We start from the raw sequence: 24,107 nt of genomic DNA, 5'->3' as shown, positions 1-24,107 counted from the left end.
AAATGTGTATACTACTCCCACAACAATGCTTAAAAGCCCAAAGCCTCTTTAACTTTATTTGCTTACCTCTTAAGAGCGCTATTTCATAATCATCTCAAGCTGATAACAACTCAAAAGTCCATCAACAGTAGAATGGATATTACCAAATTGTGGTGTGTTTATACCCTAGAAAACTATAAGCAATGAAAATAATTCTCCCAAATAGTCTATTGAGTGAAAAGAAGCTAGCTTCTCGTATGATTCCTTCTAGAGAAGGCTCAAGAATGGGTAGAGCTGACAATGCGGCTGTGAGTCGAGACTAGCATTGGTAGGTGATCATGACTTCGGGGAGGTTAGTGAGGGTGTGTATAGGATGCTGATAATGATCTCCTGGTCTGGAGACTGGTTACACTGCACGTCTGTTTTGTGAAAATTCACCGAACTGCGGACTTACAATTTATATACTTTTGTCTACCTTATTTTTGATTAAAAAAAGTTAAAATTTAGGGACGCCTGGGTGGCTCAGTTGGTTGAGCGTCTGACTTCGGCTCAGGTCATGATCTCATGGCTCGTGAGTTCGAGCCCCACGTTGGGCTCTGTGCTGACAGCTCAGAACCTGGAACCTGCTTCGGATTCTGTGTCCGTCTCTCTCTCTCTGCCCCTCCCTCGCTCATGCTCTGTCTCTCTTTCTCTCTCTCAAGAATAAATAAGACATTAAAAAAAATTTTTTTAAGTTAAAATTTAATTTCCCAATAGTTTGAGAAAATTAAGAGTTAAAATTTTTTTAAGTGGTAAGAGACATTTACTCTCTTCGATTCTTGTGTTTGTAGGAACAGAACACTGTTTCCATGGGAACTTCTGGCTACTCAGTGTTTTAGTACCTGTCTTTCTATAGATTTGTGTGTCTCCTCTGTCTCTCTTGGCTACATTTTCTTTTACATGGTGGTGGTAAAATAAAGTTTTTTGGGGATCATATTAGTGTTTTTTACAGAGCAGTCAGTATAGAGCACAGGTTTTAACTTCTCCAGACTGGCTCTCTAATAGTGTTATGCTAAAAAAGAAAAAAATATATCTATCTTTTAACTTGAAGATAGTATTTTCAGTTTAGTTTTTTCTTACAGATTATGCTATTAAAAAAAAAAAAACTTGATGGAATGAAATGTGGCTTTATATTGGTTTGTCTATTTGATTTTCTTTTTTCCAGATAAATTCAACAGTCTTACCACTTGTCTGGTGTATTTTCTTTAAAATATATTTAATAGTTGAAGTATCCCTCTGTAGTAATGATTTCATTCTAGTTGATTTGGGTATTTGCATAGGTGAGGGGAACAAGTTGAAAGGAAAAGATTCTGACCCATTATTGATCTGAAGCCTGTGGTAAATCTGCTGTTCTGCCTCGCCCATCTTGTTTGTCGTGGTTGGTTTGTGCAGGGTCCTAGAGAAGACCGTCTTCGAAGACAAGTAAAATGCATACAGCTTGTGACTGGGGGGGGGGGGGGAGGCGCGGTTCATATTATACAAGGACATGATACTAGTGTGGTCATTAATAAATATTCTAAAAGGAGCTTTGGGTAGAATATTTTAGAATCATTTATGAAAACAGATTGTTCAATTTGGTTTCTGTGGCCTAAATAAATAGCAGAATTGTGAGATCAGAGAGTTAATTATGCACAGAAATGAGCACTGTGATATTCCATGTTTTACTGATGCAATAATAAGCACCCCAGCAGAATGACTATTGCATAAAACCTTATGTTGTATTTGTATAAATTTTCTTATGAATTAAATAGGAGAAAAGAAATTTAGGTTTAGAAACCTTTGTATTGAAAGCCTCTGAAATTTAGGTAAAGAATAAGGATTGCAGCTGCATAGATGATTTTTTAAATACATGGAGAATTTTTACCTTTCATCTGGCAGTAGCTGCCATAAGATGATGTCACCTTGTAGCTGATTGGCTGTTACAGCACCTAGGGCAGGGAAGAGAAAGAAAAATGCCGGCACAAACCTCAGTGGTGGTTCTGTGGTTGTTTCTGTCTATTTTTGATAGAATCTTTGATTAGTACCAGATCTACTGTATTTGGCCATGTGAACCATTGGGAGCATCCTAGGGTGAGGGAAATTCAGCGCTTTCAGAGGAATGAGGCGACTGATTTGCAAACGGATCTGTGATTGTAAGTTGCAAAAGCTGGGTGTAAGGAATAAGGCAGGGTGTGCTGGAAGATACACTATGGGAGGAGCTGGCAGAAAATGCTTACATGAGTAGCAGAAAAATGAAAAATGCTTTTCGCTATCAGGGTTAATATATCTGGTTTTATGATTTGCCTTCGTGTGTAGGTAGGAAATATGATAATATTGCAGTCAAATTGTAAATAATACTGGGCTATTTCGTATAGTGTTGGCCAGTATATAAATGCTTATGCAAAGGAGCTGTATTTTGTATTCTATCTTACAAAGTAATGATTTTATTTACAGCTTTATTTGATTTTTGAGTCTTGTGGGAAATGGAGCAAGGCGTAGTTCTCTTAAAATACATTTTTCTAATGCTTTGTGCAGATAAAAGCTTTGATGATGAGGAATCGGTGGATGGAAATAGGCCATCATCAGCTGCTTCAGCCTTCAAGGTTCCTGCACCTAAAACATCCGGAAATCCTGTCAACAGTGCGAGGAAGCCTGGTTCAGCAGGTGGCCCTAAGGTTGGAGGTAATGTAAATCCATTTCCAATCTGATGTGCATGCCTCATGCCCTTGATGTGGACACACATACTTAGAACTTCAGAGGAATATGTTTATTCATGACTGCAGCATGGTTGCAGGTCTGGGGCGTCTCTTGCAACACACAGAAGAATGTGCTGCCTTTTCCAAAATGGTTTTAAAATGGGATCTATTGCTGTTTCCTGTGAATTAGTGTATCTTGAGTGTATTCATTTTTCAGATGCCATTTTTCAAGGGAGACATTTAAGGGAATTTTTCAATTTGGGGTTTTTTGGTTTTGTTTTTAAGGAGAGAGCAGGTTTTTCAGATTTTGGCTATTAATTTTCAGGTGCTATCGTTGTTAAAGAAATACTGATTTTTGTAACGTTTCTATACGTTCATCTAGTAGTGAGTCTTGAATACTTCAGGGTTGAAAAAATGGTTGAAGATACTGGATATTGAATCATTTGTCACAATAGGAAATGGGTGGTGGTCAAGTGAAATTGCCTCAAAAATGGTTTCTGGATTTGATAATAATAAATGGGAGAAAACAGCTTTTATGAAGTTACAAACACATAGTACATTCTTTGATCGTATTAGAACTGCTTCTGTCATACTGTTTATCTTTTAAATTTTTTTATGGGTATTTTTTCATATTCTAATAAGAAAGCCACGAGTACTTTTCAGGTGCTACTTTCTGCCAGGTATTTTTGGTAGAATGAATCCTATTAGAATAAGTAAATATTTAATGCTAAAAGGACATTAGCTACTTTCTCTTTTTCTTTCGTGTGTGTGTGTGTGTGTGTGTGTGTGTGTGTGTGTGTGTGTGTTATAATTTGAGAGAACAGATTGTGCCTCGTTTTTGATAACTGGTAGGAAAATCCTGATCTTCAGAATTTTGTTTTTCCCCTTTTTACCTATAGCTTTTTTATTAAAAGTATAGAGAAAGGAAAAATAAGCTGTATATTTTGACCAGGTCCTAGAAGTTGTGTTCTCTTGACCTTTCTATACAACTAAACATTAATTTCAAGTCATGTGGTATTCTCAATGCAGAAAAAATGCCATAAATATTTCATTTTAACTGTCTTTAGTGTGCCATATAACTAGCAAGAACGATGATATATACACACACTTATATATCTGTATATAAACATATAACCTCTTTACATATACTCTTATGCATATAAATAAATAGGTAAATATTTTGAAATAGAAATGTCTTAATGATTTCTCTTGGTATTTTGGGTAATTTACACTTTAGTGTTTTAATTATTTTCTCTTTGTTATAGGAATATATTATCATCCAAATGTTAGTTATCATATCCTATTACATGACATTGTCTATTATGCATTCTTATCTCTGGTAAAAAGTATACGACAATTCTGTGATTTCTTCCTTTTGTAACATGTGGCTACCTTGAATTACTTGCAAAGGGGATTTTTTTTGTCTTGATTTTTGAATTATAGATTTCTGAGATATGATACAATAGTGATTTCAGGTCTTATTTAACTTAAAATGGATTAATACGTGAAATGCATGGTGATAATATTTAACATTTTTGTGAATCTAAGCCATTCATTGGTTTATGATTAACTCTGCTTTTCATGTTTTATTTTCCTTAGAGGAAAATTGAGATTGTAGTTTACCTACAAAAGCTTACTTAATTTTGATGTTAATTAAACTGATAAGATCAGAGTGTCTTGTTGTTGTTGTTTTTAAGGAAACAGATTTCCTTTCTGCCACATCACCTTCTCTGGTTTGTAGTCCTACCAGATATGAAAATGCTAGATAGCTTTTGTGATCATAGGCATTAATCACTCATACAGATTATATCATCCATCTAAGCAGTGGCTCTTTTGATAAAAATGAGGACGAGATCTTCATTCCTTCTTCCTTCCCCTCCCTGTCCTCTTTCTCATCCTCCTCCTTTTGGCAACTGCAGATTCATCCTGCAAATTTGTGTCTGTTGCTTTTGTTTGCCCCAGCTCATTTAGGTTCACTGCCTGCTTCTCTACCTAAGAAAAGAGCTACTAGCCGGAAGATACTGATACTGCTTCCGAAACTAATGCCCTTCTTGGCTCTCAGTCCTTTGAAAATTTAACTTTAGATTTTCTGTTCTTGGCAGAGGCTTATTGATTTTTAGATTAGTTATATAGAAAGTTTTTGTAAGAGTTTAAGAACCTTTGCATTAGAAAGGACATTGGTCATATAGTTCAGTTTAGTGTTCAAGGGTAGCAGGCCCTTTCACAGTATTCCTGATAGGTGACTGTTCAACATCTGATTAAAATAATGTATGCACATTGATTACAATTTGGAATAAAACCACCTACAATACCGCTATATGTGAGCATAATCAATTGATATATTATGATGAACTTTCTTCTAATTACTTTCCAATAATTTACATATATATAAACTTACACACACACACACACACACACACACACATACACATTTTCTTAGGAGGAGGACAGAATTGGCACCATTCGTGATGTCCTTTTGTATACCTTTTTTTTCTTACTAGTATTTTACGTGGAGCGTTTTCTCATTATCCTAATTTATTAATTGATAACTACTCATAGCTAAATAATATCTAGGTTGCTTTCAATATTTCCTGCCGTTCTAAATAATTCCATTATGCTTTTATGGGTATCTTTTAGCACATCTCTTGCAATCATTTCCTTGGAATAAATTTCTCAAGTTTACTGAATCAAAAGATAGAGGGATTTCTCCTTTCAGTGTGGCACAGTGTCCTCCAGAAAGGTTATAAGCCAAATTCAGTTCTGAATAAATGAATTCTATTTCACATTGCATTAAATTCTGCCTCCTTGTAACTTAAGCAGGGAAGATTAATTATTTGTTAACATGATACTTTGAAATACTTGAAGGTTGGGTTGTCCCTGTCTCTCTCTGTAATTATTCTGCTTTCTAGACTATACACTTTCTTTCTCATAAGTTTATATGGAATAATGAGGATTCAGTCTAAGCATTTCGTTTGCTACTTCTAGGCATATAATATACTGATAGGTATGTTTAGTTCCTATTAAAGGAATATGGTGGTGGAGGGGTATATGTATTAGTTGAATAAACCCATCACAGTCCACTGCGTTTAACAAATATTCTTTCAAGTAAGATTGCCAAGATAAAAATAAAGTGAATTTCTTTGGAATCCTTACTGAATCTACTTTTGAAGTTTTGGAGTTTAAGTTACTTCTCAGAGATATATGTCAAGATTAAAGAGATGTGTACTATTTTTAGCAAAGTATCCTATCCAGTTAATTAAAGCCAATAGGACCTGTGTTTAATCTTTAGTGTGTGTTAGTTTTTCTCTGTCCTTTGGCTCAGGGTGCCAACCTGTTTTACTCATATTGTAATCGTGTGGCCTTTAAGTCAAGGAGAATCAAACAAAGGGTCATGGGTTGCTCCATACCAGTATATTATTGCTATAGAAACCCATATTATGTGAGTGTCAGCGTTACCTTTGTGCTTATTAGCTAATTAGATAAAAGGATAAAATGAATTCCTTTATGTATTTTTTTTAATGATTTGCTTTAAATAGTCCTTTTCTGAATAACATTTATAACTTCATAATAGGGATTAAGGTAGGGGTGCTTGGGTGGCTCAGCCCGTTAAGGGTCCAACTTCGGCTTAGGTCGTGATCTCACAGTTCTTGAGTTCGAGTCCCACGTTGGGCTCTGTGCTGACAGCTCAGAGCGTGGAGCCTGCTTCAAATTCTGTGTCTCCCTCTATCTCTCTCTCTGCCCCTCCCCTGCTCATGTTCTGTCTCTTTCTCTCAAAAATAAAATAAACATTGGGGGCGCCTGGGTGGCTCAGTCGGTTAAGGGTCCGACTTCGGCTGAGGTCGTGATCTCACGGTTCTTGAGTTCGAATCCCACATTGGGCTCTGTGCTGACAGCTCAGAGCCTGGAGCCGGCTTCGGATTCTGGGTCTCCTTCTCTCTCTCTGCCCTTCTCCCACGAACGCTCTGCCTCTCTTTCTCTCAAAAATAAACAAACACAAAAATTAAATAATAATAAACATTGAAAAAAAATTTTTAAATAGGGGTTAAGGTAAATACGTTTTCTTTTGGGTTCATGGTTTAGAATATACTGATGGAACCTGGTTTTTTAAAATATTTGTATCTCTAGAGTACTTTAGGTAATAATTAAAAAAAAAAAATGTTTTCATGTTCTCACATATATTCTCTTGTTTAAACCTCAAACCCCGTAGAATTCTGTGCTTTATTATCCCAGTTTTACTGATAAGTAAACTTAGGTTTGGAGAAGTTAAGTTGCATAGTGTCATGCATCTAATAAGTGGGCAAAGCACAGAAAGCACTTTGCTGTACAGCCACCCACACTAATGTCACTGGGTAAATAAGAATTCTTCTAGATCCTTTAGCTCTAAGATTATAATCTACAGGGATGGCCACTGCCTTTCAGCATCCATAACTCGGTCATTTTAAAGCTCAACTAATATGATTCTCAGAAAAATAGAATATTTGGAAATAGGCAAACCGGAAATTTATTCTTTGTCAATAGAAATGCTTTTTAGTATTTTCTTGTTGAAATCACCCCGTACCAATTATTTTGGCTGTTATTCTTTTTAATATAGAGGTTGACTTAGATGATAATATAATTGTTATTGTTAATGATTAGTACCAGATTTTGAGGTTAGTCATTTGTTTTTGAGGCTTGTATGTAATCATGGAGACACATCATTGGCTAAATCTTTGGTTAGTTCTCAAAGTTCTGATGTTCTTTCTCACTCGCTCGTTCATTCAAGTGGACAGTATTTTCTCTCTACTCTTTTCATCTAATATCAAAGATTCCTTTGAAATGGTTTTAACTTTTAATTCATATAATTAGATAATTACCACCATTTCAGATTCAGAAGTACTTATCATTTTGATATTTTATATTTGCTTAACTTCATTTATGTCTGACCTGAAGTTTTATTAAGAAGATCCAAATACCGATTTTCCATGATCATTCCCATTTTTTCCCCTCATGCAAACAATTAAGTTTTTTTTTTTCTTTTAAACAAATAAAGATCATGAGAATCGGTATATATTTAATAAAACAAATCTCACAGAATTGGATGTTTAATCTTGGAATTCAAATTTTTAACGGGTAAATCTCGATATCTTGCTATTGAACTTTATACGAAATCAAATAACTTTTCTGTTTGTGTGTTTTGTTTTGTTGTGTTTGTTTTCTTCTCTTCGCTTAATGCCAAGGGAAGGTACTGAAGCAGAGTGTTTTAGCCCTTAATCTTAAAGATTATCTGGCCCAATTCAGGTGAAGAGACTGAGCCTCCTGAGAGTAAAATGATGTATCCAAGATAAGACAGTTACTAGCCTCTGCTTGGCCAGAGGCTTTTTCTTGGATCATCTCTGGTCATCTCCTATCCAGCACTGTGTGTGATGCATATTTCTTTTTTTTTTTTTTTTAACGTTTTTTAATTTTTTTTATTTATTTTTGAGACAGAGACAGAGCATGAGCAGAGGAGGGGCAGAGAGAAGGGGAGACACAGAATCCGAAGCGGGCTCCAGGCTCTGAGCTGTCAGCACAGAGCCCGACGCAGGGCTCGAACTCAGAAGCCGGGAGATCATGACCGGGCGGAAGTCGGATGCTTAACCGACTGAGCCAGCCAGGCGCCCCGTGATGCATATTTCTTATTTTTATCCCATATAGCAAGATACTGTTATTGACACTGGGAATTTAGTGATTGGCCTGTAGCCATCATTCCATGTTAAATTACAACAAAAACGTATCACTGATGGGTTTTTATTCATTGTAAGAAGCACTGGTGCCATCTGTCTCAGCTTTAGTTGTAAGATGAGTATGATTCAAGTAATTCAACAGGTTTAGTTTAATAGTATCTTACCTGTCGAATCTTGTTGCTTTGCCGTAACCACTGTTGTTTGATATGTGTCCTTCTACTTCTTACTCCACGTTCGTTTATGTAGGTGCCCGGATTACATGTTATGTTCGCCCACATTAAACACACTAGTTAGTAAACACTTTGCAACTTGTCTTTTTTCACCAGACGGCCATCCTTCAGCATCGAGAATGGCAGCGATCACATCCTTTTAATAGCCATCTAGTATTCCACATGATTGGCGTACCATGATGTAATAAACTGTTTCTCTGCCAGGGTCATTCGGGTTGTCTGTAGCTTTATGGCGTCACCAAGAATGCAGATCTCCGTGTACTTCCTGTATTTGCACATTCTGTTGCTGATCTGTGGAATCGATTCCTCTGAAGGTTCAATTAAAGGTTGTATTTTTCATTTTAATAAAGACATTATTTTACCTTTTCCAGCTTTGAATGTAACAGCCTTATTCATTATTGTCATTCTGATAGGTAAAAAATGGTGTTTATTTTTTTTTCTTTTTAATTTGCATTTTTCCATTCACCTGTCCATCTGGCCAGCAGCTGGCAGATGTTTACTGAAAGCTTTTTAGCCTGCTGCTACTTTTGTGATCTCCGGAAAACAGTCGGTGAACAAAAACAAAGACCCTGCTGCCTTCCTGGAGTTTTTATTCTATTGAGGTTCAGAATATTTACATCTACTAATGAAATTAGCATATCCTCTTCTGTGAATTACATGTTGTTATTTGCCCATTTTTTATTGGGCTTTTTTTCTTCTCATCCGTTTGTTATAATTTTTAAAATATTAGGCCTCTTAGTCTTTTGTTAAAAATCATAAATATTTCATCCGTATCTCCTCTGTCCATGGCATTTTTACATCAAAACTTAAAAAATTTGGGGGGCGCCTGGGTGGCTTAGTTGGTTAAACGTCTGACTTTGGCTCAGGTCGTGATCTCGTGGTTTGTGAGTCCGAGCCCTGCGTCGGGCTCTGTGGTGACAGCTTAGAGCCTGGAGCCTGCTTTGGATTCTGTGTCTCATTTGCCCTCTGCCCCTCCCCCACTTGTGTTCTGTCTCTCTCAGTCTCTCAAAAATAAATAAATGTAAAAAAAAAAATTGTAAAAATAGTTTTAAAAAAAAACTTTAAAACTTTTTGTTGTGGTAGGTAATATATGTGTTATTTTCTTTTTGACTTCCAAATTTCCTAACCTGAATAAAAAGGACTATTATCCAGTCCCAAGGCTATGCAAATGTTTTATGCCAATTTATTCTAACACATTAATTAGGGGCGCCTGGGTGGCTCAGTCGGTTGAGCCTCCGACTTTGGCTCAGGTCATGATCTCATGGTTTGTGGGTTTGAGCCCCATTGGGCTCAGACAGCTCAGAGCCTGGAGCCTGTGTTACATTCCACGTCTCCATCTCTGCCCCTCCCTGGCTTGCGTGTGCTCTCTCTCAAAAATAAATAGATAAACTTACAAAAAAAATTATTATTTTACACTTAATTTTATCAGTATATCTTGAATTTATTTTTGTATACAATGACAATTTATCTATTTTAATTAATGTTCTTATGCATGGCCAATTAATGTCTGTGCATTTAAAGAAAACATTCTTTACTTCATTGAATGAGTGCTATTGCATATATTTCAGTTAGTTTCTATAGTTTCTTTTTTCCTGATCTATATCTCTGTACTTACCCTAGCTTTTATAGTGAGTGGTTCCTCAAACTTTTTATTAAGAAAAATTTTGAGCATATATAGCAAAGTTGACATGCAGCAAACGCCCATCACCTAGATTGAATAACTAGTGTTTGCCATATTTGACTCTATGTAAACCTATTCCCACACATATTCTTTTTTTTTTTTTAATCTCAACATTTGGAGACATTGTAGTGTCCAAGTTGTAGACGTTATGACATTCCAGCCATAAATATTAAATATGCTCTTCCTAAGACTTACAGGTATGCTACAGTTGTTATATGTATAATATCGTTATCATATGCAAGAAGATTCTATAACGTGTATAGAACAGTCACCTTACCAATTTTTATACCTGTAACATTGATATAACTTGAAGAGTCTAGGCCAGTTGTCTTAGATTGTCTGGGTTTGTTCTAGATTTGTCTGATTTCTTTTTGATGTTATTTAACTTGTTCCTTCTAGCCATTTTAGTTTTTGTAAATTGTTAAATTATATACTCCCCTCCTTTTAAGCACTTCCATTCTGTATTCAAATTTCCTCAAGTATCCTAAGAATATTTTTTTATACCAAATATATAAATTCTATGGGCCCAGGAAGAATTTTCAGTTTCTTCATTCAAGAATGCCCTCGTTATAATGAGATGCGGTGTCTTCACTAAATGATACCTGGGGGGCTTTCTATTTTTAATTCTGTGATAGCATGTCGTTTCAGTAGAGCCTGTATCTTCCCTTTCTTCCTTTCCTTTATCCACAAGCTTCGAAGGGATACCTCTCCCTTTTGAGTGCTACTTACCTGGGAGTCCTGGGGGGAATCTTAGCTGAGGTCTGTTCTACCCCCACCAGGACCCTCATCCTCCATACAGCATCCCCTGATTTTTCTCTCCAGTGAGGACTCTCAAGTCCAGTCCAGGGCTGGCCTTGGATGTTTGTTTTTCCCCATTTACTTGTGAATCAAAGTTCGAAGTGTCATTAGTCTTCTCTTAGCTGTATTATAAGTATGTGCTGTGGGTGGTTTTAGTCGCTCTTCTCTTTGGTCTTTGGTTTTTGGAGTATGTAGTTGAACGTCTGATTTGAATTTGGGGAACTACCGTTTCCCACAGGATTCAAAATGTCTACTATAAGTTTTAATATTTAGTAAGAAAATACTTTTTTCTTGATAATCCATTATCTCAGCATTTTGTTGAATTTTAGGACACTATTTTATTGTTTTTGTTTTTTTGAGTTTATCATTGATGTTGGGAGAGAGTGAGTGAAAGTACGAGCTGGGGAGGGGCAGAAAGAGAGAGAGAAAGAGAGTGAATCCAACAGGCTCCACACTGCCAGTGCAGAGCCCCATGCGGGCTTCAAGCCACAGACCATGTGATGTGATCATGACCTTAGCCAAAATCAAGAGTGGTGCTTAACGGACTGAGCCAGCCAGGTGCCCCAGAGGATTACTATATGAATAGTTTCTACTTGCGCCATTAATCCTAATCACTTCTTTGTCATGTATCAAAGTTTCGTGTATTTTGGGGTCTCTTTTTGAAGTCTCTAATTTGTTTATTTGATTAGTTGGCCTGTTCCTGCACTAAAACCTGTCATAATTAGCTTTGTAAATCTTGATAGGTGGTAGGGCAAGTGCTTCCTCCCCCGAATTCGTTTGTCATTCCTAATGCCTTTGTTGATTGGTATGTTCGTGACTCTGTCCACATTATTTCTTTAAATCGTGTATTCACATATGTTCTGTAGTCTGTACTAGACAGTTCTAATGTCTGTAATTCTAAAATTTATTATCTGTTACCTGTGACTCTTAGTTCATAATGGTTTGCCTTGTGATTTCATTGCTTGAAGTTAATTTCATTGATGAGAGTTCTTTGAGCCTAAACTGGCAATTGTAGAAGCTTTCCTCAGAGATTGATTCCTGCTCAAAACTGGGGCATCACCAACCAGGAACCCCCCCGCCCGCCCCCCAGCCTCTCCTAGGTCTTGTCTCAAGTCGAGAATTCAAGGTCACTCCTCACCTGTTGGCTGGGGATGCAAAGTCACATTGTGAAAGGAGCATTCGGGAATGCGAGGAATTGCTCAGCTGTTCTTGCAAACAATCGATTGCAGCTTGCCCTCTGACCGCAATAATTCACATGCCTTTCAGGTACAAGATACACTCATGGACTTTTCTCAAAAGTTTCAACTGATTGATAGTGTCAGGTTCAAAGTACACGATCTTGTGGTCTCCATCAGGTCACATGGGAGGGTTCTTTGGTGTGGCTCCTCTCCATCCAGAGGCCTGTGAACTAAAAAGACGTCTTACTCGCACGCCAGACAGTTAGCATCAAAATCGGGTATCAGAACAGAATATCCATAATGGACACTCCATTTGAGAAGGGAAGGGACAGAAAGTTCATAGTAGTCACTGACTTAATGGCAGTTTTCAAATCCAACAGGAACCTGTCGTCAGGTCCCTTCCTTCTGGGATTGTGTTTCTTTGAGGGTTTTATTCTCTCTCTGGGTGTGGTTCTCTAAACCAGTGTTTTCCTCTGCTCTTGGTCTGTGCGGAACTCTGGGCGGCGCCTCCTGAAATATTTCCTTCTTTTGCGTAAAAATCTTGTGTTTTCCACCAAGTATCGTTTTCAACCCTGCTTGAAAGAAGGCTCTTAGGTTAAACTGTCTCTGACTCTTGGTAGCACTCTTCAGAAGCACTGGTAATGCTCTCCTTGGATCACTCACTGTGAAAACTATGGGTTTTAGGGGCAACCTGGGTGGCTCAGTCAGGTAAGCGTCTGACTTCGGCTCAGGTCAAGATCTCACGGTTTGTGGGTTCAAGCCCCACGTCGGGCTTGCTGCTGTCAGTGCAGAGCCTGGAGCCCGTTTCAGATCCTCTGTCCCCCTCACTCTCTGCCCGGGCCCAGCCTGTGCTGTGTCTCTCTTTCTCTCTCAGATAAATCAACCTTGAAGATAAATTAAAAAAATTAAAATTCTGGTCTTCTATGAATTTTATTGGGGTTTAAGGCCTATTTACCCCCCATGCTGTTTCTTTGTTATTCATCTTTCTCTAAGGGCTAGTCTCTTGGTTGTAACATGGGAAGAACCTGCCCTTTCCCACTTCTGAGACTTGTTCCCCTTGCTCCTGTCTCTGAAACACACTGCTTTACCCTTTGGCTCACTCACCTTTGTATCCAGCACTCAGCACTTCATCTTATTGGTAGTTGAGGACTAAGTAGAATGAGTTTTCTCTTTGTACTTCAACCTTTAAGTACTATTTGGGAATTTCTGAGAGTGCCCACCCTAGTCATTCTGGCTTACTAGAAACATGCTACCCCCTGAATGTCAGAACCCTCTGATCCCCCCTCTCTGCCCCCATCCAAGTAGGGGCATCACCTAGTTTACGGTGAGTTCTAGAGCAGGGATCAGCAAACTGTAGCCCACAGGCCACGCATGTCCAGCCGACTGGTTTCTGTTTTACGCCTGAGCTAGGAATGCCTTTTTTTTTTTTTTTTTTTTACATTTTAAATGATTAAAAATATTCAAAAGAAGGATAAGATTGTGTGACAAGTGAAAACTATATGAAATTTAAATTGTAGTGTCCATAAATAGAGCTTTATTGGAAGACGGCCCCACGCCTTCATTTTACATATTGTCTGTGGCTGCTCTCCTACGGTGGCAGAGCTGAGTGATTGCACCAGAAACCATATGGCTCACAAAGTCCAAGATACTTACTGTCTGGCCCATTACAGAAAAAATGTAGTGACCTCTGTTTTAGCATGGGTAGACATCTGAGCAGAGCCGTTCTGTTGTTTTGGCCTATCAGTATGTTCCGGTGTGATTGTTGACCCAGTTACGTCTGAAAGAGCTCAGTCAGGTTGGAGGCCAGCATTGCCCTCCAGCCCCTGCTCATGCTCCTGCCTGCAGACTCGCTTTACCTCCTCTTGGTGTAGAGACTCGCTGTCCTTCCCTTGCAGTAATATTTGACATTAGAACCCATCACCCGTTCTGACTCTCTGCCTATGGTATTCATTCTCCTTGCTGGTGCTAAAAATGTCTGATAGCATTTGTTTAGGTGAACTTTAAAACTGCATCAGAAAGTGGAATAGTGATCGTGAGGTGAAACAGTTTGTTGCACAGAGTTTTCCCCTATGCAGAGGTCCTTTTCTGTTTTGTTGGCCACCCAGTCAAAACCAAGGGGAAGGGAAGCATTAGGCGGACTAGGATTGTAAAAAGGTTTACTTATAATACATACAAGAGATAAGCAAGGACAAGATCCGCACGTCCTCTGTCCTGACACTATTCACGGACCCAGTCCGCTCCCAGTGGCAGTAGCTCTGCTTATACAAAGTGAGTTTCAAAGGTAAGAGTGAGATAGGTTGGGGTCGGCTGTTCAGAACCGTGCGCATGCTTGAGAAATTCTGTGCTGCCCGTGTCCAGGCTTAGAGACCTAATTGTCACATCTCAGCTGGTCATCAGGCCACATTCGGTGATATCTGTAGCCTTATGCGTCTGCAGCTTCCGTGGGACTTTCAAAGCCATTTAATTTCGACTCCGCCCACCCTCCCCACTAGGTTATTTGGCCCTACTCCTAAGACAGAACTCACTGCATAATAAAAGGCGTTACGATCTGAGTGAATCGTGACTTGTTTAAAGTTAGACTTTTCCTATGTACGTCCTCAGTCCCTGGCATGTTTTTCTGGGCTCAGTTGGGATTTGTTCAGATGCTCTGCATTCCCTTGAAGGTTTTTAATACTGTGTTGTAGCTGGTGCGTTGATGTGTTGGAGTTTACATTCTGTTCTACATACGATACCTTTCGTAAACTGCGTGCACGCTGTAGGCAGTCTTCATACTGCTCTCCCCCTCCGTCTTCCAGTCCTCTGTAGGATTCTGTCTTCCACACTTGAGCACACCAAAGTTGTCAACTGGCTCTGCTCTGGGACGTCTGCACAGGCCTCCTCTGCCAGTTGAGAGGTATACTTTCCAGGAGTCAAGTACTGTTCTCAAACTTGCCTAATGCTTCCTCTTGTTACTATAACACAGTATTTTGCGGGAAGTGGCATATAAGTGAACAACCCATATTGAATGAAAGAGGAAAGAAAACTGTTTTTATAAAAACTGTGTTGAATATTTAGGAACTACTTGATAAGGACAAGTCCCTAAAGAAATTTGTTTCAGTGGGCTAGGCTGGGCAAGACAACTGTGAAAGATTGGGAAGAAATAATAAAAATCCAGGCTTCTGCTTTCCTCTCAGGGACCCATTGTTAAACACAATGAAACTCAGGGGCGCCCGGCTGCCTCAGTTGGAAGAGGGAGAGTGACTCTTGATTGTGGGGTCGTGGGTTCAAACCCCACACTGGGTGTGGAGATGACTTAAAAAAAAAAAACTTAAAAAAATTGAAGCCCATATGAAGAGATTGATTTGGTAAACGTTATGAGATGTTAAGATAGTATGATTAGGTATCTTATTTTTTGTTTCTTTGCTTCAACTGCTTTTCAGTTAATCTGTTAGTTGCTAGGACTGATCATGGGCACAGGGTTGAGAGTTTTATTGTTACTTGATTTTTTTATAATATCTAGGGAATAACTAATTTATTTACTCTTTTAGCTGAATTTTCTATAGCAAGTATGCATTCATGCCTCTCTTAATTTATTAAATTGTCATTGCTTTCAGCTTGCAGTTTTATATTGCCTTACAGCTTTGTTACGCTGTCCTGTGGTCCACCTCTTAGTCCCGTTAAAACTCACACACAACAAGATGGAGCTTCAAAGGGTTTTGTTTTGTTAAACATGAGGAGCCTCTTACCTGCCCTGGGAAATCCTGAGTGGTTTTTTTTTTTATTAGGACAGTGTTAATTTTTTATAAATTTTTTTTAACGTATGTTTATTTTTGAGAGAGAGAGAGAGAGGGAGGGAGAGAGAGAGAAACAGAGCGTGAGCAGGGGAGGGCAGAGAGAGGGAGACACAGAATCGAAAGTGGGCTCCAGGCTCTGAGCTGTCAGCACAGAGCACGACGTGGGGCTGGAACCCACGAACCGCGAGATTATGACCTGAGCCGAAGTCGGGCTCAACCGACTGAGCCACCCCGGCACCCCAAGGACCATGTTAATTTTTTAAATCCAGTTTTGAAGTATTAATATTTCTCTCAGTAGATGATAAACTTAATTTGGGAGATACTATTATTTAATTTTTTAATTGGATAGATTTTTTAAGTTAATTGTCTCTTGGGATATACATTTGGTGTGGTTGAAATCGATTTGAATGTGTCGAATTATCACCATGAAGAAATAAATATATAGAGTTAGAAACTGAGTCCTGCCTCCATCGATCAGGGTTCAGTCCAGAGACGAAACCCACAACAGGTATTTTTACAGAGAGAATTTAATATAAAGAATTGTTAAATGGACCTGGTGAATTAGAAATGAAAAAACAGGACACTAAAGCATCATGGAGGTAGTAATTGCAGTCAAGAGCTCCTGTTCCTAAGCAGGGAAAACGGGGTGACGATTATTAAAACGTGGAGGTGGGGCCCTGCAGAGCTGCCGCTCCCACCTCTGTGAGGAGCCGCTCTGCGACGGGCGGGCGCCGTGGGCCTGGTCAGGGTTAGAACAACTGCTGACGGGAGCCAAGTGCTGCTACTGAGACGAGCGTCCTGTCAGAGCTGTTAGGGTTTTACTGAGACAAGCAGGAAGCCAGAGGGAGCAGCTCCCTTCTTCCACTTTCCAGTCTCTCCGGTGCCCCTACTGGTTCTCCTTCCATTCTCCCCGGTCCCCCGTTGGCAGAGTTTGACAGGAAACCATTAGAATTGGCAGAAAGGTGGTTTGCCCGATCCTAGGCCCAGCATCCCGGAATGTGAAGGAGTACAGCCGGAGCTGGAAGACGGTGGTTCAGTTACTGGCTCTTAAACGGCTACTACCTATTAAGTTCACTTTTTTATTGTCTGTGTGCAGTCAGGGGAGATCTGTTTGCCTGTTGAAATTTAATTTCAAGAACCTCGTTTCCTTCACATTTGCTTTCCTAGGCTCTGCTGCGTCCATGGACCCTCTGCCTCATTTATTTGCCATCATTTATTGATATTCGGTGTCATTAAGATTGCTGTTTACCTTTTTAAATGATTGTCTTTTCACCTGTATTTCTTGTGTACTTGCTGTTGCATTGAATAAGGATGGGAGGGCTCTGTTCTTATAATTTGCATTTTACGACTAGCCTGTCCTCTTACTTTATTTTTTTAATTTTATTTAATTTTATTTTTTTAAATTGTTCTTTAACGTTTATTTTTGAGACAGAGAAAGAGCATGAACAGGGGAGGGTCAGAGAGAGAGAGGGAGACACAGCATCTGAAGTAGGCTCCAGGCTCTGAGCTGTCAGCCCAGAGCCCGATGCGGGGCTCGAACTCACAGGCATCGAGATCATGACCTGAGCTGAAGTCAGGTGCTTAACCGACTGAGCCACCCAGGTGCCCCTGCCCTCTTACTTTATAAAGAATTAGTCAACTACTGCTAGGTACCTTGACTTTTCTGAAAGATGTTGATTTTATTTTAATGCTGTCTTATAAAATGGAACTTCTCTCAAAATTATGCCTTTTTGACATCAAAAGAGCTATATTTTCCGTATTTTCCTTGGTGCCAGAATGCATAAAAATAAACTTTAGGCGCTCCTAGGTGGCTGAGTCAGTTGAGTGTCCGACTTTTGATTTTGGCTCAGGTCCATGATCTCATGGATCGTGAGTTTGAGCCCTGCATCAGGCCCTGAGCTGACAGCACGGAGCCTGCTTGGGATTCTCTCCCTCCCTCTCTCTCTGCCCCTCCCCTGCTCACTTGTGCTTGCATGCGCTCGCTCGCTCTCTCTCTCTCAAAAAATAAATAAACTAAAGAAATAAATCCATGTCCTTTTAATTAGCAGGTGCTTCTAAGGAAGGGGGTGCTGGAGCAGTGGATGAAGATGATTTTATAAAAGCTTTCACCGACGTCCCTTCTGTTCAGGTAAGGATGCCAGTGAAGAAGCACTTCCTGTGATTGGTGCTCATACACCTGTTCATAGAGTTATTTTGGTCCCTTTCTCAAAGTTCTTTTTCCCCTTAAATTACCGTGTAAGTAAAACTGGGCTTATTATTACCAAGCTGTTATTTGCTTGATGCGATTAGAGTTTCGAGGGATTTTTCACTGAGGCTAAAGTTGAGTCATTACCTTGAGCAGCGTTCGACTACATCCGCTTTTCTTAAAGCTGTTTGTGACACATTGTTCTTCTTTCTTTTGACTCGGTTTGTTTTGTTTTTACACTCCTACCTTTTTGTCCACTTCATCTCTGTCTCCTTTACGGGCATTCCATTCTCTACCTGGCTGTTGAATATGGGGATTTCTTCGGGGTCAGTGGTGGGCCCTCTCCTTTCCACTTTCTTACTGAGTCACTTCTTCACACCCATGGCTTCAGCTCCCGCACCGGTTTTTATCTCTCTTGAGCGCCAGAATGAGTTCTCCGCTGATGTTTACCTGACATGTCCTTCTAGAGGTCTCAGAGGCATCTCAGACCCAACCTGTCCGAAACGGGACTCATGATCGACCCCTTACAGGTCTACACTTCCAGTGTTTTGTATGTGGACCCCATCAGTCCAGTTTGCGAAAGTCAGAAATCGAGGAATCCTACTGCGTCGGATTTCTCACTTATTGGTATTCAGAGTTCTTTTGCTTGTATCGTCTCCTAAGAGAATGTTTGAAAAGTTGTGTACCTTCTCACGGAAATAAATTTTTGAGTTGACCTTATTTCCCTTGTTGGGGGAGAGGGAGTCTGACATTGTACTCCAGAGCAGTGCATCGTATCGTAGTAAGATTAAGAGTGGCTGGGGGGGCCTGCCTTTACTCTGAAATTAGGCAGAAGGACTATTGGGAGGCAAGAAAGCGCTGCTCAGAATCCTCCAACAGTCATTCTCTAACAGAATGTTATCTGGACTCCCTCCTACCTCACCTTGTCTCATGCCCTGCTCCCCTCTGTACTCTTGTTTTTGGGGGCTTTTGTTTCAAGCAAAAGAGGAAAGTAATGGCTACTGAAAAAGAAAGACTCTCTTGAGGAAGGTGCTTGTTCGATATTGTACTCCAGAGCAATGCATCATATCATAGTGGTACTCAATATCACCAGGACCCCTTTTCTTTCCATCTCTCACTTCTGGATTCCTCCGTTTTGTCTTCCCTCGTGGTCAGCAACATGGCTGCACTGCCCTCTGCCTCTTTTCTGGTTGATGCCGTAAAATTTGTGAGAGTCCTTCTGACTGAACCGATTTAGATCGCATGCGCACGCTGAACCCTTGTGATGTGGAAAAATAATGTGCGCCTGTTGACTTCTGGTTGGGTCATTGGCTGTTCCCCTGGCCCCCTTTGCACTTTCTACTCCTGTACTTTGGCCTTCTTTTACTGTCCTTCTGTCGCAGAGCCTTTGCATGTTCTTTTCATTCTAGGGAAGGCTAATCTCCCTACTTGGCCTGAGGATGCTCACCTCATCCTTTAGCTCTCAGTTCACACTTGACTTTAAACTAGTTCAAGCCTCCCATTCTGTACAAATAGACACATGGAACTGTAATTCTGTTTGGCAGTACTTTTCTATTTGCAATTTTATAAAATTTGATAAATTTCTTTTTTCTCTTTGTAGTTAGATTCTAAGCTCTATAAGGCAAAGACCTGTTGTTTGCTCACCATAGTCTCCTTCATGCCCAGCATAGCGCATCCCTGTTATGTCAGTATTTAAGTGAATGAGAGGATAACAGTGTTTGGCAAATGGTTGGCTCCTGAGGAGACAAAGCCTGTAGCTCTCCTGGTTACCGTGTGGGGGAGCTAACCTAAACCATGTCCTTCTGCAGTGGTGAATCATGATAAGGATATGAACGCTGTAGATACATACCTGAAGTCGTTTTGGGGAATTGGGCTTATTATTACTTCTTAGGATATTTGCGTCTTGTTTTTAAAAACAAACCATTTTAAGAATATATCAGAAGTTACTCATGAGCAGAGAAATAGCATAAGGGTAACAGATAAGGAAGACAAAGGATTTTACTTTATTGTCTATAACGTATTTTCATTTTCCACTAAAAATGGTACTAGAAGGTGGCTAACAGACACATGAAAAGATGCTCAACATCACTCATCATCAGGGAAATACAAACCAAAACCCCAATGAGATACCACCTCACACCTGTCAGAATGGCTAACGTTAACGACTCAGGCGACAACAGATGTTGGCGAGGATGCGGAGAAAGAGGATCTCTTTTGCATTGCTGGTTAGAGTGCAAGCTGGTGCAGCCACTCTGGAAAACAGTATGGAGGTTCCTCAGAAAACTAAAAATAGAACTCCCTATGACCCAGCAATTGCACTACTAGGCATTTATCCATGGGATACAGGTGTGCTGTTTCAAAGGGACACATGCACCCCCATGTTTATAGCAGCACTATCCGCAATAGCCAAAGTATGGAAAGAGCCCAAATGTCCATCGATGGATGAATGGAGAAAGAAGATGGGGTATATACATATACAATGGGGTGTTACTCGGCAATCAAAAAGAATGAAATCTTGCCATTTGCAACTACGTGGATGGAACTAGAGGGTGTTATGCTAAGCGAAATCAGAGAAAGACAAATATCATGTGACTTCACTCGTGGAATTTAAGATACAAAAGAGATGAACATAAGGGAAGGGAAGCAAAAATAATATAAAAACAAGGACAAAACATAAGAGACTCTTAAATACAGAGAACAAACAGGGTTGCTGGAGGGGTTGGGGTAGGGGGTGGGCTACATGGGTAAGGGGCACTAAGGAAGACACTTGTTGGGATGAGCACTGGGTGTTATACATGGGGGATGAATCACTGGAATCTATTCCTGAAATCATTATTCCACTATATAACTAACCTGGATGTCAATTAAATAAGATGGGAGCAGTAACACTGCCGCTAAGTACTGCCATACAAAATAAATTACATAGCATTTTATTTAAAAATAAAATGGTACTGGAATGAGAATTAATCTTATTACTTGAAAGATTATTGTAAATATCGGGGCACAGTTTTGATTTTGCTTAATGACAAGAAATATTAACGGTATACTTTTGTATCTTTAAGATCTATTCCAGTCGAGAACTTGAAGAAACATTAAATAAAATCAGGGAAATATTGTCAGATGACAAACATGACTGGGATCAGCGTGCCAATGCAGTAAGTTTTATTTTTTGTTTTCTGACCCCTTTCCTCTTTTTTTCACTGTTCCGAAGACATGGACATTGGGCAATATTACTACATAGTATTTGCTTATGAAAGAGAGAGTTTGATAGCTAACATTTCTTTCTGGAAAATACTTTGAGGTGATCGGAATTCGCTTAGGTAGGGTTAGTTTTCATTGTTCGTGCTGATCAGTGCAGTGGACCCTGGCTCACACATTTGTCTGTCTCTCTCCATGTGCCACCTCTTGTCTGACCAGGAAAATGTGAGCTTCGCTGATGTCCCAGGGCAGTGGCTCTGTGGGCTGTGACGAATGTAGTTGTTCCTCAGCAGTGTCCTCAGCTCGTAGAAGGGCTTCCAGAAAAGCAGGTCGCTTTGCCTGCATGCTCGATAGTCACATAGTATTGACAGAAATCGATGACAGTATGTGTGTCTGGCTTGCTTTCTTTCCTCGTATACATCTCTCTGAGTACAATAAATATTTTTCGCCCATGATTTGAAAAGAAAAAAGTCTCATATGCTTAAGAATATTTTATTTAGGGGAGCCTGGTGGTTCAGTCGGCTAAGCTGGACTTCAGCTCAGGTCACGATCTCACGGTTTGTGGGTTCGAGCCCCACGTTGGGCTCTGTGCTGACGGCTCAGAGCCTGGAGTCTGCTTCGAAGGGTTTCTGTGTCTCCCTCTCTCTCTGCTCCTCCCCCACTGTATTCTGTCTCTCTCAAAAATAAATATTTTTTAAAAAGTTTTTTAAAAGAATATTTTATTTAGGGGGCACCTAGGTGGCTCGGTCAGTTAAGTATCCAACTCTTGATTTCAGCTCGAGTCATGATCTCATGGTACATGGGTTCAAGCCCCGCGTCAGGCTCTGCGCTGGCAGCTTGGAGCCTGCTTGGGAGTCTCTGTCTCTCTCCCTCTCTCTCTGCCCCTTCCCCACTTGCATGCATTCTCTCTCTCTCTCTCTCTCTCTCTCTCTCTCTCTCTCTCTCCTCTCTCTCTCTCACTCTCTCAAAATAAATAAATAAACCTAGGGGCGCCTGGGTGGCTCAGTTGGTTAAGTGTCCAACTTCAGCTCAGGTCATGGTCTCATGGTTCGAGGGTTCAAGCCCCACGTCAGGCTTTGGGCTGACAGCTTGGAACCTGGAGCCTGCTTCGAATTCTGTGTGTGTGTGTGTGTGTGTGTGTGTGTGTGTGTGTGTGTGTGTGTGTGTCTCTCTCTCTCTCTCTCTCTCTCTCTCTCTCTCTCTCTTTCTCTCTGCCCCTCCCCTGCTCACTCCCTGTCTCTCAAAGGTGAATAAATGTTAAAAAAAAAATTTTTTTTTAGTAAATAAATAAATCTAATTTTGAAAAAGAATATTTTATTTAGCCTAAATTCCTTGATAAAATATTTGATAAATATTTTTAAAATAACATCTGCATTGACAAAGGACTGTATATGTTAAAATTTGTAAATTTGTCAGATTTACATCTGAGATTCCAAATAAGTACCTCAGTACCCCCAAAAAGCCAGAGAAAGGGTTCCATCTGAAGTCTTCCACTTGGAGAGCAGCCTGTTCTCAGCCTCCACTTTCGCTAATAAATCGCATATGGCTTTCTGAAAATTGGCCTTTATGATGCTACAAACAAAAGAATGTTAGCTTCTCTTTAATAGGAAGTTTACATATTTTAAAGTATTAAAGTAGTTTAACAGAAAATGTGTCCCATCTTTGTTAAATATGGCTCATTACTCTGTCTTCAGCTCTGAAATTAGTATGAGACAGGACGACCTGTATCATAGGGATCTGTGGAGAAACAGGACAAATTAAATGTTGTCAATATAAAACACAAACTTGGTACTTAAGAGTTTCCTGTTGGGGTTCCTGGCTGGCTCAGTCATTGGAGCATACAATGCTTAATCCTTGGGGTCGGGAGTCCAAGGAGTTGTGAGTTCAAGCCCCGCTTTGGGTGACATTACTTTTTTAAAAAAATGAGTGTTTTTGTTTTACTTTGAAACAACCCTTTTGGAAACATATAGATGGTCTTTTAATTTAAAAAAAAAGTTTTTTTGTAATGTTTGTTTATTTTTGAAAGAGAGGGAGACAGAGCGCGAGCAGGGGAGGGGCAGAGAGAGAGGGAGACACAGAATCCCAAGCAGGCTCCAGGCTCCGAGCTGTCAGCACAGAGCCCGACGCGGGGCTCGAACCCACAAACCGCAAGATCATGACCTGAGTCGAAGTCGGAGGCTTAACCGACTGAGCCACCCAGGAGCCCCTAATTTTTTTAATTAGAAAAGTGACATAGGCTCATTTTAGTAAGTGAAACAGTACAGAAGTTTTATAAGGAAAAAGTTAATAGTTTACTTCGTATTAGGGAAACAAATGTTTTCATTTTGGAGTATACCCTCTTCTCTGTATGTGTGTGATAAAATAAACAGCTCCCCCCACTCCTTTTATAAAAATAGAGATCATACTAGATATGTTACTTAATAACTTATTTTCATTCACTTTCATAAATTGTGCCCATTCAGTATATTTGCTATAGGTGCCAGGCATATAATAGTTGCTCAGATATTTATTGAACGCAGATCAATATGTACATATATTCCTTAGTTGAAAGATACCATGTAATTTACTAAACCACTTCCCATTCGGTGCACTTAACAGTTGCTTTTTCTTTTTTGCTATTTTGACAGCATTGCAATAAACATCCTTAAACACATTTATAACACTGGTGT

At 39.7% G+C, this 24,107-nt stretch overlaps 1 protein-coding gene across 41 annotated transcripts in view; it reads left to right on the top strand.

Annotated features, from left to right (window-relative positions):
- Positions 1-24,107, top strand: part of CLASP2 (cytoplasmic linker associated protein 2) — a 179,385-nt gene that overhangs the window by 53,278 nt on the left and 102,000 nt on the right. For 20 of the 41 annotated variants that reach the window (XM_023260798.2, XM_045037930.1, XM_045037933.1 and 17 more), the window contains 3 exons: positions 2,533-2,679; positions 18,101-18,183; positions 21,303-21,395. In XM_023260798.2, coding sequence (XP_023116566.2) covers positions 2,533-2,679; positions 18,101-18,183; positions 21,303-21,395 — 323 coding nt within the window. Of the gene's footprint in view, positions 1-1,946; positions 2,151-2,532; positions 2,680-8,839; positions 8,952-18,100; positions 18,184-21,302; positions 21,396-24,107 lie in introns of those variants that run through there. The other 21 variants (XM_045037927.1, XM_045037940.1, XM_045037944.1 and 18 more) reach the window with 6 other exon arrangements.

The sequence above is a fragment of the Felis catus genome, chromosome C2, assembly GCF_018350175.1.
Source record: "Felis catus isolate Fca126 chromosome C2, F.catus_Fca126_mat1.0, whole genome shotgun sequence".
NCBI classification, from domain to species: domain Eukaryota; kingdom Metazoa; phylum Chordata; class Mammalia; order Carnivora; family Felidae; genus Felis; species Felis catus.
This window is presented reverse-complemented; position numbering and strand designations above follow the sequence as displayed.